The sequence below is a fragment of the Hyperoodon ampullatus genome (genome assembly GCF_949752795.1).
Source record: "Hyperoodon ampullatus genome assembly, chromosome: 5".
Taxonomy (NCBI): Eukaryota; Metazoa; Chordata; class Mammalia; order Artiodactyla; family Ziphiidae; genus Hyperoodon; species Hyperoodon ampullatus.
The window spans coordinates 54,114,037-54,133,543 of record NC_136918.1 but is presented as its reverse complement, the minus strand read 5'-3'; the positions used below and the strand labels follow the sequence as shown (position 1 = coordinate 54,133,543).

At 35.0% G+C, this 19,507-nt stretch overlaps 1 protein-coding gene across 1 annotated transcript in view; it reads left to right on the top strand.

Annotated features, from left to right (window-relative positions):
• The window catches only part of NAALADL2 (N-acetylated alpha-linked acidic dipeptidase like 2), a gene marked incomplete at its 3' end in the record, with an annotated part of 1,068,176 nt that overhangs the window by 854,269 nt on the left and 194,400 nt on the right, over nt 1-19,507 (top strand). The window contains exon 11 of the mRNA XM_079705513.1: nt 14,378-14,473. Within this exon, the coding sequence (XP_079561639.1) occupies nt 14,378-14,473 (96 nt within the window). The remainder of the gene's footprint in view (nt 1-14,377; nt 14,474-19,507) is intronic.

Below are 19,507 nucleotides of genomic sequence, written 5' to 3'. Positions count from 1 at the left end.
GGACGTTTTATATTCAATTTTATTTAGTGTAATCAGGGAGTCTTTGATTATATCCTTTAAACTGTGCATAGTGTTTATGCCACTTAGAGAGTAGACTAGGACTTGGAGGGAATTGGAAGAAGAGGTGAGGGAAATCTTTTCCTACTTAAATGCAAAAGCACAGAATCTCAGGCTATGAGAAACTTTGGCAGTGAGGAGGAAGTATGTGGCATAGGAATGAAAGTGTGGGCTGTGGAGTCAGAGAGACTTGGGTTTAAATCTAGCTCTACTACTTACTTATGGTATGATCTTGAGCAACTGTCTGAAATTCATTGGTTGTCAGTTCCCCAATTTGTAAAGACAGGGTAATAATAGTTTCTACCTTAAAAGTAATTTTGTGGATTAAATTAAGTGATATGTGTAGAGTGCTTAGCCTAGTATTGGTATATGGAAAAGGCAATTATTATCCTATTCATTCCAGGTCATGCTCATTGGGTGCCAACTGTATAAAAGAAAGTGCGTGCAGACTATTTTTGTCTCGTTCAGCACCCACTAAGCCCACATGGACTAAATATTTTAAACGGTTATTTCTGGAAAAAAATGCAAAGGGTATATTTTAGTATGGTAGTGAGTTAAAATAAAGTTTAGTCGACTCAATCCAGTTTAGAGCTGAATTACACATAACCTTTGTTTTTGTGTTTTTTCCTTTCTTCACCTCTGTCTACTTATTAACATTGTCTTCCACCATATTTTTAGCCTGCCTTCATTTCATCCTTTTTCACCAATGACTCATCTACATACAACTCTGGTTTCTGGGTAACTTTAGTGAGCTTTGAATTCCTTTCCTTTAAGACCGTGATCTATTTATTTCCCCCAAATTTTCTGGTATTTTTTAAATCTCTTTTTATCTTCTGGATGTTTTCTCTTATATTAAAAATATATCCACATTAATCCAGTCTAAAACACAACAAATAAACTCTTTCTCGATTCTTTTACTCTCTGTAGTTAATGATCAATTTTTCTAACTTCTCAGCCTAATCTTAATTTCTAGAGAGAATAATGTAGTTCATAGATGATGTTTCCTTTCTTCTCTTCACATTTATTCTCTCAATGGATTGCATTGTCTCCTGCACTCAAGAATCCACAGAGACCCCTCCAACAAAGAACACGAAGAATCTCTGAAATGCTACTTCTAATGAATAATTTTTATCTTATCATATTTCTTCACTTCCTTTGAAGCATTGATTATTTATTCCTGAACAGTCTTTACCTTTTTGACTCTCATGAAATCACACTCACCTGGTTATCTTAACATTTCTCTGATGATTCCATCTATAATGTCATTGTGGGTTTTATTTTTATTCTCCCACTCAAATATCAGTGCCATTCAGAGAACTTGTTGTTATTCAGAGTGTCATCTGTGCTATACTCAGTATACTTCTAAGTCTGCATGTAGTCCCCTTTTACATTTTAACTACCATGTACATGCTTTTCAAATTATTGTTATATCTTAAGTCTAGAATTTAGTCTTTAACCAAATTGGTGTTGAATGACATCCCTCATTTTCTGGGATAACATCACATGGATGTCCCACAAACACATCACCTCCAATTTTATCACTCATTTTATCAAATCTAGAAATACTTGCAATCTTGACCCCTTTTTAAGGTTTCTAACTCCAGTTAATTACTAAGTAGTACCAATTTTATCTCAAACATTTATCAAATACATCCCCTCCTCTCTGTTTCTACTACCACTGTCCTGGCTTAACTTCTCACTCTTTCTCACTGTATTACTGCAATAGTCTTCTGTCTATACTTCCTGTTTCCATCGTTTCTCTTTTAAATTTATTCCCCACATATGCATTAGTGTGTGCTATCCTGAACACACACTTGAAAATACCACTTGCTCTGTTCAAAACCCTCCAAGGACTTCCTATTACCTACAGAAATGGTTTTCAAACTTTGTTTTAACAACTGTAGGTTTTAAAAGAAAAATTTCACATAGAAATATACAAATACAAATACATATACAAATACAAATTTTTAGTAATTTAAATTTCAAAACTCTAAATCTTGGTTATATAGAAAAGCAATTCCTAGCAAGTGTGATAAAAATCAAACACCATCCAGTACTAGTGTAGTCCTTTCCTCCTTACTGAGCATTTTATATGCTTTGTTATTTTGCTTGATCCTGACAAGAGCTCTCTGGTGTTAGAAGGGCAAGTATATTTACATTTCAGCTTTTTGGAGGATGATATTAAGCTTGAGAGATTAATGACTTACTTAAGCTTGTCTGGCAGTCTTAAACTAATTTAATAAGAAAAGAGTCTCACGTCTTAAAAAGCTCATGGTATAGTCATAAAAACAGAAATATAACAAAAATGTAATAAATGGTGAGTAAAAAACAAACACAAGGTGATATGGAAAGACTGACAAGAGAACTATGAATTCTGATGGGTTGGTAAGGATCGAGGAAAACAGTTATAGAAAGAAGCCTGATAAACAGATAAAGAAAAAAACATTCCAGGCAGAAGAAGAAATGGCACAAAGGGACAGACATTGTGAAGGTAAGGATGAATTCAAGGTTTGGTGAGTAGACTGCTGTGACTTAAGAAGTAGCTATATGAAAATAGTGCAAATAAGTTTATGGGAAAGAAAGACTTGTTTAAAGGTGAAAGAAGATAGGTTGGGATTTGTTTGTGAAATATACTAATGAGTTTGGACTTTCCTCTACAGACAATAAGGACCATAGTTTGGGTGAAAGTAATGAGTAACTGGACTATGGCAACAAATAAGAACTTGTAGAGAATTGTCTAAACATATAGATTAGAAAGAAATTGGCTAGTGTAGTTCTGTGGTACTAAGGTTGCAAGAAATGGGAGGCAAGAATGACATAAAATTTCACATTTGGGTAAAATGTAGGTATTATGCTATTATCCAAGGTAAGAAATTAAGGTGACAATAGGGGCACACATGCTCATGATTTGCAACATGAGTTGATGTGTCTGAAAGTTCTTGTAAGCAAAAAATGATGAACTAAAAACAGGAACTAAGCTAGAGATAAAGATTTGGGAATTATCAATCTGAATTTAGTCATTGAAGCCAGAAAAGTAAACCAAACCACCTAGAGAGACTGTGATAAGGAGAAGATTGGGTAGACCACCTAGAAACAATAAAGGCTCAAAAAGGAAAAGAGAATCCAGTTATAGGTAGAAAATAATATATAAATGGAGAACCAGCAGAGTCAAATCATGGACTTTAGGAAAAAGAGTTGAAAGAAGAAAGGTGTGCTAAATATTGTTAAATGTTACAGAAAGGACAAGTAAGTTTAGAGACTGGGGAGACACACTGAATTTTAAACTAGATCCTGAATAGACTTTTCTTATCAATATCACTTCTTCTGTGCTATTCTTACTATGATCTCCATGTGACATACATACAATATTAAGTTCTGTATATCTTAACTTACTCTTTCATTTCAGTCTATCAATGAATGAAAGTGCTAAATGAAAGTGCTATCTAAATGAAAGTGCTCTCTAAATGGTTAGTGGTGTTTTACTTGCCTCTGTTCATCAACAGGTGGGAGCCATTATCAAACAATGATCAATCAGTTAATTTGATAACAGTGAAAATCTTTTACAAAGCGTATATTCTTCTTTTTAATCTTTTCATTATTTTTTATGTCAGGATATATAAATAACTGTTCATAAATGATGATTATTATATTGAAAAGGAATAGTAGTGTCTTAATATTTTCAAAGACATTGATGTTAGATCTATTATCGTCCAAATCACATTAGATTAAATTCCATGAAATTAAGGACAGCATCCTGCATTTAGTGTAGGAGCTGGCATACAGTAAGTGTCAAATGCATATTTTTTAAATGCTTCAAAAAATGAGGCACTAGAAACAAACAATGGTGTGAAGGAGATAGGTGAAGGAACCAGAAAGAGAAGGAGATTATATTAGAGAATAAGGCACATATGGATAATTTAAATTAATATGTTCTGCTTTTGAATAATTGAAAGTTCAATAAAAACCTCATTAATTATAACTCCCAATTTCTATTCTTATGGGATCATTCATTTTGAGGTTCGCTGATATTTTACTTTTGCACTATTTATGAAGTTTTGTTTTGCTAAGTATACTAATCAGATAAAATTATTTCAACTTTATTTACAACTACTCATGGGGGAAACTTTTTAAGAACTTCAAGCTTAATTATTAAATGAAAATGAATGCTGCAAATTGTCCATGTCATACTTTCACTAAAGTCAATTCAGAGATACCTCTATGCAAATTGTACACTGTTTCTCCCAGGATCACATAAAGTCTTTGGATTTCCTTTAGTTCAGCATCATACAATAATCACTACCCCATCATTACCACCCTCACCGTCATTATTATGATATTGTTTTTATCAACATCATCAATGTTATTAACATAGTGTCTCCTATGTAGCAGGATTGGACTGTTCACAACACCTCTGTGAAATATATGTTATTCTCCAAATTTCTTAGATGCTGTAACTAATCCTTGGGAGATTAAGATGCTTAATATGGCACAACTGTTAAGTGGCAAAACCAAAATTTTAACCTATTTCTATGTTGACTGCCCAAAATACCTCCACAAAACCCTGTTGATAAACAAAATTAAGTGTATTAGACCTATTTCAGTAAAGAAGAATACCACCTTGACTGAGTGTATTAGTTTCCTAGGGTTGCCATAACAAAGCACAAAAGATTGAGTGACTTATACAACAGACATATATTGTCTTAACAGTTTAAGGTGTTATCAGGGTTGGTTTTTCTTGAGGTCTGTGACAGAGAATCAGTTCCAAGCCTCTTCACCAGTTTCTGGTGATTTTGAGGCAATCTTTTGAGTTCTTTGGCTTGTAGACACATCGCTCCAATCTGTGGCTTCATGTTTGAATGCTTTTCTCCCTGTGTACAAATTTGTCTCTAAATTTCCTCTTTTTATAAGGACACCAGTCACATTGTACTAGAGACCAACTCTATTCCAGTATGACCTCATTCTAACTTAGTTATTTATGCAGTGACCTATTTCTAAATAAGATCACATTCTGAGGTACGAAAGGTTAGGATTTCACATATGAATTATTCAACCCATAGCACTGAGTTTTAGTAGTCTCTCAAACTGGGGAGAAATTAGGAAAGGGCATTTATGATATTTTAGGCCTTGGCTGTGTGGTTTTATGGCAGGTCTTAAAAACTGGAATACTGGTTGGAACTGGGCAGTTTCTAAAATTACTTTTAGATTGGTAGGTAAAATGAAGAGAGGAACATAAACAAGTTTGACAAACAAGCGTTAGTCTTGATAGGTAAGCTATTTGGTTGATTCATGGTCTTATTATTGAAAAGTGCATATATCCTGGAGCAAACAGCTAAATTACTTTATTTTTTTAATCACAGTATTGTTCAAAAGAGGGGCTTAAGAGTCTGCTTGCTCACAGAATTATTTAAAATATGAAGACTTACAGTTACATTGCTTTCATTTCTCATGTGTATGACTTCTGAGTCTATCAACTACAGCATCCTAACTTTCTTTCCCACTATTGATATATCCCAATGTAGTCTGTTCTGTTGTTGGATTACTCTAATAAGTAGTTCTAATAGAATTCAAATTAAATTTGTTATCCTATGTGGTCATTGTTGGTGTAGACTTGATTTAATCTATCTTTCCCATGATAGATTTTGAAAAATTTACCTACCTATATATCTACCATTTATTTTTCTTTCTTTCTGTATATCTATCACCTGCATAAGTACATATATTCTGTCCCAATCTTATATTTTTTAAGACAAATAAGTTTAGTTACTTCAGGTTTTCAAATGAAAATTATATGTAGATAATAATTGTTTCATAGGATACTTATAATGTTGATAACAGAGCATTGTTTTAGGTATTGTCTTAGTCCATTTGAGCTGTTATAACAAAGTACCACAGACTGAGTGTCTTGTAAACAACAAAAATTTATTTCTCAAGTTCTGGTGGCTGGAAGTCCAAGATCAGGGTGCCAGCATGGTTAGGTGAGAGCCCTCCTCCAGGTTGCAGAATTCTTATTGTATCCTCACATAAGGGGCTAGGGAGTTCTGTGATGTCTCTTTTATAAGGACACTAATTCCAGTTATAAGAACAAAGCCCTCATGACCTAATCACATCCCTAAGGCCCCACCTCCTAATACTGTTACTTTGGACATTAGGATTTCAGCATATGAATGGGGGGGACATAAATATTCAGACCATAGAAGATAGCTACCTTATCAACTTCCCGTGTCTTCTTGCATCCTGAAATTTATCTGCACCGGCAAGTACAGAATGATTAATCACAATAACTTGATTCATTTCAACCATCTTAATGCTAAGGGTCTGATACAACGTTACTACATTATTGGCAGGACAAAAAGCCATGAGGCCATTCTACTCAAAACATATCCTACTATTGTTTTAAAGTAAGTTTTGCAGTATTTAAAATATTATGCACCCTGTTGACTAGACTTTTTTTTTTTATTAAAAACATTCCATTCTACCAGTCTTTAAGCATAATTTTTTTAAATCTTTATTGGAGTATAATTGCTTTACAATGGTGAGTTATTTTCTGCTTGGTAACAAAGTGAATCAGTTATACATATACATATGTTCCCATATCACTTCCCTCTTGCGTCTCCCTGCCTCCCACCCTCCATATCCCACCTCTCTAGGTGGTCACAGAGCACCGAGCTGATCTCCCTGTGCTATGCAGCTGCTTCCCATTAGCTATCTATTTTACAGTTGGTAGTGTGTATATGTCCATGCCACTCTCTCACTTTGTCACAGCTTAACCTTCCCCCTCCCCATATCCTCAAGTAGGTCTGTGTCTTTATTCCTGTCTTACCACTTGGTTCTTCATAATTTTTTTTTTCTTAAATACCATATATATGTGTTAGCATAGGGTATTTGTCTTTTGCTTTCTGACTTACTTCACTCTGACAGACTCTAGCTCTATCCACCTCATTACAAATAGCTCAATTTCATTTTTTTTATGGCTGAGTAATATTTCATTGTATATATGTGCCACATTTTCTTTAACCATTCATCCGATGATGGATACTTAGGTTGTTTCCATCTCTGGGCTATTCTAAACAGAGCTGCAATGAACATTTTGATACATGACTCTTTTTGAATTATGGTTTTCTCAGTGTATATGCCCAGTAGTGGGATTGCTGGGCCATATGGTAGTTCTATTTGTAGTTTTTTAAGGAAATTCCATACTGTTCTCCATAGTGGCTGTACCAATTCACATTCCCACCAGCAGTGCAAGAGTGTTCCCCTTTTTCGACACTTTCTCCAGCATTTATTGTTTCTAGATTTTTTGATGATGGCCATTATGACTGGTGTGAGATGATATCTCATTGTAGTTTTGATTTGCATTTCTCTAATGATTAATGATGTTGAGCATTCTTTCATGTGTTCGTTGGCAGTCTGTATATCTTCTTTGGAGAAATGTCTATTTATGTCTTCTGCCCATTTTTGGATTGGGTTGTTTGTTTTTGAGCTGTATGAGCTGCTTGTAAATCTTGGAGATTAATCCTTTGTCAGTTGCTTCATTTGCAAATATTTTCTCCCATTCTGAGGGTTGTCTTTTCATCTTGTTTATGGTTTCCTTTGCTGTGTAAAAGCTTCGAAGTTTCATTAGATCCCACTTGTTTACTTTTGTTTTTATTTCCATTTCTCTAGGAGGTGGGTCCAAAAGGATCTTGCTGTGATTTATGTCATAGAGTGTTCTGCCTTTGTTTTCCTCTAAGAGTTTGATAGTTTCTGGCCTTACATTTAGGTCTTTAATCCATTTTGAGTTAATTTTTGTGTATGGTGTTAGGGAGTGATCTAATCTCATACTCTTGCATGTAGCTGTCCAGTTTTGCCAGAACCACTTATTGAAGAGTCTGTCCTTTCTCCACTGTACATTCCTGCCTCCTTTATCAAAGATAAGGTGATCATATGTGCATGGGTTTATCTCTGGGCTTTCTATCCTGTTCCATTGATCTATCTTTCTGTTTTTGTGCCAGTACCACACTGTCTTGATTACTGTAGCTTTGTAGTATAGTCTGAAGTCAGGGAGCCTGATTCCTCCAGCTCCATTTTTCATTCTCAAGATTGCTTTGGCAATTCGGGGTCTTCTGTGTTTCCATACAAATTGTAAAATTTTTTGTTCTAGTTCTGTGAAAAATGCCAGTGGTAGTTTGATAGGGATTGCATTGAATCTGTAGATTGCTTTGCGTAGCAGAGTCATTTTCACAATGTTGATTCTTCCAATCCAAGAATGTGGTATATCTCTCCATCTAGTTTTATCATCTTTAATTTCTTTCATCAGTGTCTTATAATTTTCTGCATACAGGTCTTTTGTCTCCTTAGGTAGGTTTATTCCTAGATATTTTATTCTTTTTGTTGAAGTGGTAAATGGGAGTGTTTTCTTGATTTCACTTTCAGATTTTTCAGCATTAGTGTATAGGAGTGCCAGAGATTTCTGTGCATTAATTTTGTATCCTGCTATTTTACCAAATTCATTGATTAGCTCTAGTAGTTTTCTGGTAGCACCTTTAGGATTCTCTATGTATAGTATCATGTCATCTACAAACATTGAAATCTTTACTTCTTCTTTTCCAATTTGGATTCCTTTTATTTCCTTTTCTTCTCTGATTGCTGTGGTTAAAACTTCCAAAACTATGTTGAATAAGAATGGTGAGAGTGGGCAACCTTGTCTTGTTCCTCATCTTACTGGAAAGGCTTTCAGTTTTTCACCATTGAGGATGATATTGGCTGTGGGTTTGACATATATGGCCTTTATTATGTTGAGGAAAGTTCCCTCTATGCCTACTTTCTGGAGGGTTTTTATCATAAATGGGCGCTGAATTTTGTCGAAAGCTTTTTCTGCATCTATTGAGATGATCATATGGTTTTTCTCCTTCAATTTGTTAATATGGTGTATCACATTGATTGATTTGTGTATATTGAAGAATCCTTGCATTCCTGGAATAAATCCCACTTGATCATGGTGTATGATCCTTTTAATGTGCTCTTGGATTTTGTTTGCTAGTATTTTGTTGAGGATTTTTCCATCTATGTTCATCAGTGATATTGGCCTGTAGTTTTCTTTCTTTGTGACATCCTTGTCTGGTTTTGGTATCAGGGTGCTGGTGGCCTCTTAGAATGAATTTTGGAGTGTTCCTCCCTCTGCTATATTTTGGAACAGTTTGAGAAGGATAGGTGTTAGCTCTTTTGTAAATGTTTGATAGAATTCACCTGTGAAGCCGTCTGGTCCTGGGCTTTTGTTTGTTGGAAGATTTTAATCACAGTTTCAATTTCAGTGCTTGTGATTGGTCTGTTCATATTTTCTATTTCTTCCTGATTCAGTCTTGACAGGTTGTGCATTTCTAAGAATTTGTCCATTTCTTCAAGTTTGTCCCTTTTATTGGCATAGAGTTGCTTGTAGTAATCTCTCATGATCTTTTGTATTTCTGCAGTGTCAGTTGTTACTTCTCCTTTTTCATTTCTAATTCTATTGATTTGTGTCTTCTCCCTTTTTTCTTGATGAATCTGGCTAATGGTTTATCAATTTTGTTTATCTTCTCAAAGAACCAGCTCTTAGTTTTATTGATCTTTACTATCGTTTCCTTCATTTCTTTTTCATTTATTTCTGATCTTATTTTTATGATTTCTTTCCTTCTGCTAAATTTGGGTTTTTGTTGTTCTTCTTTCTCTAATTGCTTTAGGTGTAAGGTTAGGTTGTTTATTCGAGATGTTTCCCGTTTCTTAAGGTAGGATTGTGTTGCTATAAATTTCCCTCTTAGAACTGCTTTTGCTGCATCCCATAGGTTTTGGGTCATCATGTCTCCATTGTCATTTGTTTCTAGGTATTTTTTGAGTTTCTCTTTGATTCTTTCAGTGATCACTTCGTTGTTAAGTAGTGTATTGTTTAGCCTCCATGTGTTTGTATTTCTTACGGATATTTTCCTATAATTCATATCTAGTCTCATAGCATTGTGGTTGGAAAAGATACTTGATACAATTTAAATTTTCTTAATTTACCAAGGCTTGATTTGAGACCCAAGATATGATCTATCCCGGAGAATGTTCCATGAGCACTTGAGAAAAATGTGTATTCTTTTATTTTTGGATGGAATATCCTGTAAATATCAATTAAGTCCATCTTGTCTATTGTATCATTTAAAGCTTGTGTTTCCTTATTTATTTTCATTTTGGATGATCTGTCCATTGCTGAAAGTGGGGTGTTAAAGTCCCCTACTATGAATGTGTTACTGTCAATTTCCCCTTTTATGCCTGTTAGTATTTGCCTTATGTATTGAGCTGCTCCTATTTTGGGTGCATAAATACTTACAATTATTATATCTTCTTCTTGGATTGATCCATTGATCATTATGTAATGTCCTTCTTTTTCTCTTCTAATAGTCTTTATTTTAAATTCTATTTTGCCTGATATGAGAATTGCTACTCCAGCTTTCTTTTGGTTTCCATTTGCACGGAATATCTTTTTCCATCCCCTTACTTTCAGTCTGTATGTGTCTCTAGGTCTGAAGTGGGTCTCTTGTAGACAGCATATAGGTGGGTCTGTTTTTGTATCCATTCAGCCAATCTGTGTCTTTTGGTTGGAGCATGTAGTCCATTTACATTTAAACTAATTATCGATATGTATGTTCCTATTCCCATTTTCTTAATTGTTTTGAGTTCATTATTGTAGGTCTTTTCCTCTTCTTGTGTTTCTTGCCTAGAGAAGTTCCTTTAGCATTTGCCGTAAAGCTAGTTTGGTGGTGCTGAACTCTCTCAGCTTTTGCTTGTCTGTAAACATTTTAATTTCTCCATCAAATCTGAATGAGATCCTTGCTGGGTAGAGTAATCTTGGTTGCAGGTTTTTCTCCTTCATCACTTTAAATATGTCCTGCCACTCCCTTCTGGCTTGTAGAGTTTCTGCTGAAAGATCAGCTGCTAACCTTATGGGGATTCCCTTGTGTTTTATTTGTTTTTCCCTTGCTGCTTTTAATATGTTTTCTTTGTGTTTAATTTTTGACAGTTTGATTAATATGTGTCTTGGCATATTTCTCCTTGGATTTATTCTGTATGGGACTGTCTGTGCTTCCTGGACTTGATTAACTATTTCCTTTCCCATATTAGGGAAGTTTTCAACTATAATCTCTTGAAATATTTTCTCAGTCCCTTTCTTTTTCTCTTCTTCTTCTGGGAACCCTATAATTTGAATGTTGGTACGTTTAATTTCCCAGAGGTCTCTGAGACTGTCCTCTGTTCTTTTCATTCTTTTTTCTTTATTCTGCTCTGCGGTAGTTATTTCCATTATTTTATCTTCCAGGTCACATATCCATTCTTCTGCCTCAGTTATTCTGCTATTGATCCCATCTAGAGTATTTTTAATTTCATTTATTGTGTTGTTCATCATTGCTTGTTTCATTTTTAGTTCTTCTAGGTCTTTGTTGTTTCTTGCATTTTGTCTATTCTATTTTCAAGATTTTGGATTATCTTTACTGTCTTTATTCTGAATTCTTTTTCAGGTAGACTGCCTATTTCCTCTTCATTTGTTAGGTCTGGTGGGTTTTTATCTTGCTCCTTCACCTGCTGTGTATTTTTCTGTCTTCTCATTTTGCTTATCTTACTGTGTTTGGGGTCTCCTTTTTGTAGCTTGCAGGTTCGTAGTTCCCATTGTTTTTGGTGTCTGTCCCCAGTGGCTAAGGTTGGTTCAGTGGGTTGTGTAGGCTTCCTTCCTGGTGGAGGGGACTAGTGCCTGTCTTCTGGTGGATGAGGCTGGGTCTTGTCTTTCTGGTGGTCTGGTCCACGTCTGGTGGTGTGTTTTAGTGTGTCTGTGGACTTATGATTTTAGGCAGCCTCTCTGCTAATGGGTGGGGTTTTGTTACTGTCTTGCTAGTTGTTTGGCATAGGGTGTCTAGCACTGTAGTTTGCTGGTCGTTGAGTGAAGCTGGGTGCTGGTGTTGAGATGGAGATATCTGGGAGATTTTACCCATTTATATTATATGGATCTGGGAGGTTCCTTTTGGACCAGTGTCCTGAAGTTGGCTCTCCCACCTCAGAGGTCCAGCACTGACTCCTGGCTGCAGCACCAAGAGCCTTTCTTCCACATGGCTCAGAATAAAAGGGAGGAAATGTAGAAAGAAAGAATTAGTAGAAGAAGAAAGAAAGAAAGAAAGGAGGGAGGGAGGGAGGGACAGAGGGAGGGAGGGAGGAAGGAAGGAAGGAAGGAGGGAAGGAAGGAAAAGAAAGAAAGAAAGAAGATAAAGTAAAATAAAATAAAGTAAGATAAAATAAAATAAAGTTATTAAAATAAAAAATAATTATTAAGAAACAAAAATTAAAGAAAACAAAGACATAAAAAATGGACAAATAGAACCCTAGGACAGATGGTGGAAGCAAAGCTATACAGACAAAATCTCACAACGAGGCATACACATATGTACTTACAGAAAGAGGAAGAGAGGAAAAAATCATACATCTTGCTCTCAAAGTCCACCTCCTCAATTTGTTGTGATTCATTGTCTAAAGGAGGGAAGGAAGGAAGGAAAGAAAGGAAGGAACAAGATAAAGTAAAATAAAGTAAGATAAAATAAAGTTATTAAAATATAAAATAATTATTAAAAAAGAAAAAAAAACGGACGGATAGAACCCTAGCACAAATGGTGGAAGCGAAGCTATACAGATGAAATCTCACACAGAAGCATACACATATACACTCACAAAAAGAGGAAAAGGGGAAAAAATGATAAATCTTGCTCTCAAAGTCCACCTCCTCAATTTGGGATGATTCGTCATCTATTCATGTATTCCACAGATGCAGGGTACATCAAGTTGATTGTAGAGCTTTAATCCACTGCTTCTGAGGCTGCTGGGAGAGATTTCCCTTTCTCTTCTTTGTTCTCACAGCTCCCGGGGCTCAGCTTTGGATTTGGCCCCACCTCTGTGTGTAGGTCGCTGGAGGGCGTCTGTTCTTCGCTCAGACAGGACGGGGTTAAAGAAGCAGCTGCTTCGGGGACTCTGGCACAGTCAGGTCGGGGGGGGAGGGGTACGGAGTGCTGTCCGAGACTGCAGCGGCAGAGGCCAGCGTGACATTGCACCAGCCTGAGGGGCGCCGTGCGTTCTCCCAGGGAAGTTGTCCCTGGAACCCGGGACCCTGGCAGTGGCGGGCTGCACCGGCTCCCCGTAAGGGAGGTATGGAGAGTGACCTGTGCTTGCACACAGGCTTCTTGGTGGCTGCAGCAGCAGCCTTAGTGTCTTATGCCCGTCTCTGGGGTCCGTGCTGTTAGCCGTGGCGCACTCCCATCTCTGGAGCTCCTTTAAGCAGTGCTCTTAATCCCCTCTCCTCACGCACCAGGAAACAAAGAGGGAAGAAAAAGTCTCTTGCCTCTTTGGCAGGTCCACACTTTTCCCCGGACTCTCTCCCGGCTAGCTGTGGTGCACGAACCCCCTGCAGGCTGTGTTCATGCCGCCAACCCCAGTCACCTCCCTGCGCTCCGACCAAAGCCCGAGCCTCAGCTCCCAGCCCCGCCTGCCCTGGCGGGTGAGCAGACAAGCCTCTCGGGCTGGTGAGTGCCTGTCAGCACCGATCCTCTGTGTGGGAATCTCTCCACTTTGCCCTCCACACCCTTGTTGCTGCACTCTCCTCCGCTACTCCAAAGCTTCCCCCCTCCACCACCCACAGTCTCCTCCCGTGAAGGAGCTTCTAGTGTGTGGAAACCTTTCCTCCTTCATGGCTCCCTCCCACTGGTGCAGGTCCCATCCCTATCCTTTTGTCTCTGTTTATTATTTTTCCTTTTGCCCTACCCAGGTACGTGGGGAGTTTCTTGCCTTTTGGGAGGTCTGAGGTATTCTGCCAGTGTTCAGTAGGTGTTCTGTAGGAGTTGTTCCACATGTAGATGTATTTCTGGTGTATCTGTGGGGAGGAAGTTGATCTCCACATCTTACTCTTCCGCCATCTTCCCCCTCGGCCCAAAGCATAAAATTTAATATATAAAATAGAGAAGGGGTTTTAGATATGGGTTTTGCAGTCAAGGTAGGTATCTTACTCTACACTAAGTCTGCATTTGAAAAATAAAAGGGTGAACTACAAATAATGATCTCTTCTTAGTAAGAAAACATTCTTTGGTAAATACAAATAATGTCAAGTATTATAGAAGTCTAATCATTTTAATTTATAAATATTTTGTGACTGGTTAATTATATCAGCAGAATGAAGTCCAACAATCAACAGAAACCTTACAGCAATTTAGAGTCCTTTTGAATCTTTAAAGAAAATCCTATAAGCACTTGAAAAACAAAATCAATGAAGAGTTTAAAATGTTTATTTTCTGGTTTTCCACAGGGTCCAAGTTTTCTCTCTGAAGGCTTTTTCCCTAAACGTGCAACAGAAATTGAAGAAATGGATCCTTTTTTCAGACTTCACGAGACCATCACCAAGGTAGGAGAGGAATGCATTTATGAAAAGGTTGAGAAAGTTTTGTTCTTTCTGTTAGTAGAAGGAGGAAAGGAAAATAACCAATCAAGAGAAATATATATATATATATATATATATATATATATATATATATATTCATTTGTAGAATATACTAGAAAGGATTTATAGTACCTCCTATTATTTTACTAAGGAGTTAAGATGATAAGCAACTCAATCAAGATCATACAGACTGATAACTGATGATTTGTATTAAAAAATCAATTATTTTTTAATTGAAGTACAGTTGTGCAATATTTTGTACATTACAGGTATACAATAGTGATTCACAGTTTTTGAAGGTTACACTCCATTTACGGTTATTATAAAATATCAGCTATATTCCTTGTGTTGTACAATATATCCTGGTAGCTTATTTTATACATAATAGGTGTAACTCTTATTCCCATGCCCTTTTATTTCTCCTCCCTGTGCCCTCTCCCCACTGGTAACCACAGTTTGTTCTCTATATCTGTGAGCCTGCTTCTTTTTTGTTATATTCATTAGTTTGTTGTGTTTTTTAGATTCCACATATAAGTGATATCATTATAGTATTTGTCTGACTTATCTCACTTAGCATAATGCCCTCCAAGTCTATCCAAGTTGATGCTAATGGCAAAATTTTATTCTTTTTTTATGGCTGAGTAGTCCCATTGTATATATACCACTGAAAAAAATTCTTAATAAAATTCTTAATCTGAAAATAGACTTGTGGTATATTCTCAAGTATACTCCCTTTACTTTAGATTAAGGGCAATACAAAATGAGTCATTGAATTTCTGTATCTTAAAAGTTTTCTTTCAATATTTAAGGTACATTGTTTTTTGTGGTACTTTACTGTTGCAGTAAAAAAAAAATGGCTCTTTTTCTTAAAGAAAAAGTTAGACTGAATTTACAATAATTGCTTTTATTCGATGATGCTCATACCTATTTTTATGATATATACTTGACTGTGAGTTTATAAAATGAAGAAAATTAAATCCTACGGTATGGAGCAAATAAGTTTAATGTTCTGAGATCATATGACATTATGTGAATTTTTACATTTACCAACAATTGATTTAACCAGTCATAACCAGTCTTTGGGGGATAGAATTTGTACAGAATATTGGCATTTCAGTACACTTAAATAATTCATATTTATATATGCTTAGTTGAAAGATTGAATCATTCTTAAATCTTCTTAGTGAAATTTTACGAGGCTGTTTTTCTGCTTTAGAAAGAGGAATTGTGGTAAAATAACTGAATTCAATGAATGGCAATGGAATGAGCTCAGAATACAAAAACTAAAATTTAGGTCTACCCTCGCATTTAAGAGATGTGTACGTTTGTTTTTTTCTGAACTTTTAAAATAAGTAGAGTTTGGACCATATTTTATGTTAAATTCTCCTAAGCTCAAGATTTCTGAATTTTAACTACATTTATAGTTCTTTCCTTTCCAGTCTAATCTAGTTCCTTGATTTAGTTTTGAATATATCCATCATTATTCATTCTTATTTGGATATAGTAAAATAGAGGTGGCCCCCAAATAATAACTCTTTAGCATTTAAAATCTTAACTGTATTCCTGATCTGCAAAGAAAGAGGGAGAGAGAGTAACTCCTTAGCATTTAAAATCTTAACTGTACTCCTGATGTGCAAAGAAGAGGGAGAGAGAGAGAGAGAGAGAGAGAGAGAGAGAGATACAAATCTGACACCTATATCTATATCTATCTATCTATATCTATATATATATCTATTTGAGTATATATATCTATATACATTTGGATGAGGATGTGTGTGTGTTTATATGTATGTATATATATGTATATATTTGTTCAAATGTTATGGATACTTAGAGCCTAGGTTTACATACTTATTTTTAAGTAAAGCATTAGAGGATTTTTAGGGCAATGAAAGAATAATACTTTCTCCAATTTTCCTGCTTTTCTCTGTGGATCAGGAAATTCATGGATTTTTATAGAAGGGGCAGTTTGAGAACATATTGATATCAGGTATATAATGAGATGATAATGTCTAGCACATGAAATTCCTAGGCAGAGAAAATTCTAAGGTTTTGATTTTAGAGGTATAAACACTCACTGATTCTTGCTACATGAGTTCTTGGCCATCCTACAACTCCTGAGAGAATGTTGGGAAGCAAGGATAGATGGGTCAGAAGGGAGTAGGGGAGCATTGAATATGGCCTGACACATAAATATGAGATCAGTACTTAGTCTGAAACAGAAAATAAGAGGCCATTTGAAAGAAGACACAAATTTATGCACAGATATTGGTACAATTTCTACATGTATTTTCAAATATATTTCTTGTGTAAACAGATGTTTAACCAATTAAATGGATGGTGGAAAGAATTCTATGTGTATGAAAAATTAAAATCTAAAGTGCAGAAGTAGGTGTTCTATGACATTTTTTAATGATGGCATATATTTACCTAATGTTGATACTGTTTCCCCAGTCAGCACATTACCTGTGGTAACCACCCATGTTGTAGAGTCAGGCCAAGGGAAGAAATTGTGCTTCAGACGTTCAGTCTTATTTCACCAATATAGGAACTTGTTGAACCATAAAAAAAAAAGTTTTTAATAGACACTTTGTTTTAAAATCAGATTTTCTTTGATCAACAACAAAATGAAAGTATAAATATAGAGAGGTTGACCAGAGCACAAAACTAGGAAATATGGATTTTAGTTCTATCTTGACTCCCAACTTGTTATATTATTTAGTAGAACTTTATTTTCTACATCAAGAAGTGGTACAGTCATAATGGATTTCCTCACTAGTATTCTCTGAGATTGAAAAGATGGTGTGTACATTTTCTGCGGAAATGCAATATGTATATAATTGAGTATAATTATTGACACATTAAAGAATACTAGTGCTAATGTCTTCAAAATAGTCCCTTATTTGCATTTTCTACATTTAGCTTTTACTTTAAAGAAAAGAGAGGGGAAAAAAAAACAACTTAGATATGAAAGCATATAACTAAATTAATTAATTAAATGCTGAGAATATAGTGATAAGTTAACGTGTATAAATGGAGTATAAAATTTAATTTGTTAAGGGTTGAGGTCTTTAGAATATTTTGTTTCAGTAAGGATAATAGTGGTATTATCACAGTATATCACATGTTTATTATAATCCACATAGTAGTGTGATATTATAGAAATAGTGCTGGATTTTGAATAGAAAGATATAGATAGGTTTAAATTCTGCCACTGTAAATTATGAAAATGATATGAAATATGAGGAACACTTCATAAAATGATAAAGCACGGTTATTCTTGCTACTATATCAATACTAAAACATTTTTACGAAATCAGAAACAATGGAAATACTGAAGATACTATTCCTTATTTTCCCAATAAAAGTTTAAACTTGATACACAACACTATAACACAATCATATATTTAATGTTATCTAATTAACTACAAAAATATATATCTTATAGAAATGTTCATATAATACAATCTGTCGTTTTTTTCCAAATTCATAACTGCATTCTAGACCTTTGTTATATACCACAAATATAATTTATGTCAAATTAAATTACAATTTCGAAGCATTAAAATGTTAATAATTTATCATTAGTGCTTTTCTGAATTAAAAATAAATTAAAAGTAAATAAACCACACTCATACATGGGATGTGAGCTGTGAGTTGAATCCTAGTAAGTAGTTTTCCAATGTTGTCCTGTAGTTCCTTTTTTAAAAAAAAATGTTTTACAAAGTTTGAATTTATCTTGACATTTGTCTTTTTGATATGAAGCATGAAACCAAGAAAACAATGAATAAGTCTCAATATTGATGCCAAAATGTGTAATTTATCATGGATTCAGGGACAGTCAGGTGGTACAGTATAAAGCTGCTGAAGGGTTGCACCTTACATCGATGTTGAATATGTTTTCTTATCCTCTATAATTACCTTAAAAAATAGCATTTTAAAAAAAATTATCATAGAGACCAAACTAATTCTTCCAAAGACTAAACATGAATGAAATACCAATATAAATCTTAGCTACTTAATCCTTTAATAAATGAATAAAAATCACCATGGATTCATGTTTTGAAATAGGCTTATTTCTCCTTCTACACCTAGGAATTTTCTCATTATATTTCTAAATCATCAGCATTTAGCTCATATATTGTTATTAGATATCTAAGCATTCTAGTAGCCTACTGTAAGCCAAGGATGAAGCAAAACACTTGAAATAAAAAACAAACAATTAACATACAGGAGTGGGTCCAAGGTAAGCAAATCATTTCAATATAACATACTAAAAGAGATGATAAAAATATGGGCAACGTATGGGAGTGAAGATTTTACCTCTATGAGACTTGAAGAATTCACCAGAGAGGTGATGCTTGAGGAATTTAAGAATTTTAACTTTATCTTAATATCAGTGAATTTCCCTTGAGAGTTCCTTAAAGAGTAGGTTGTTGGTAATAGTGTGCAAGAAATGATGATGTGTAGTTTAGAAAAGAGAAGATAGATTTAAGAGATACTTCTAGCACTGGATATGCACAGGATATATGATTTATTGGATATGGAACATGAAGCAGAATGAATAGTAAAGAATCATTTGAATAATTCTATCTTGGACAAAGTTGATATTATTGAATTGACTACATTAGGGGCTGGCCTGAAGAAAGTGATAATGAGTTTGACAATGGATATGTGGAATTTTGTTTACTATAATGCATCTAGGCAGATATGTCAAGGAAGCAGTTGGGTACATGAGGTTAGAGCTCAGGAAGAAGTAGGATCTAGAAATGCATTATCTGATATAATAACCACTAGTCACATGTGGATTTAAATTAAATTAAAAATTAATTAAATGAAATTAGAATTTCATTTTCTCCATCTCATTAGCTACAATTCACATGCATAGTAACCACATATGGGTAGTGACTACTGCACTGAATAGCATATGTTATGGAATGTTTTCATCATCACTGATGATAAAGATGATGTTACCCTGACAGTATTCATGATGAGGAC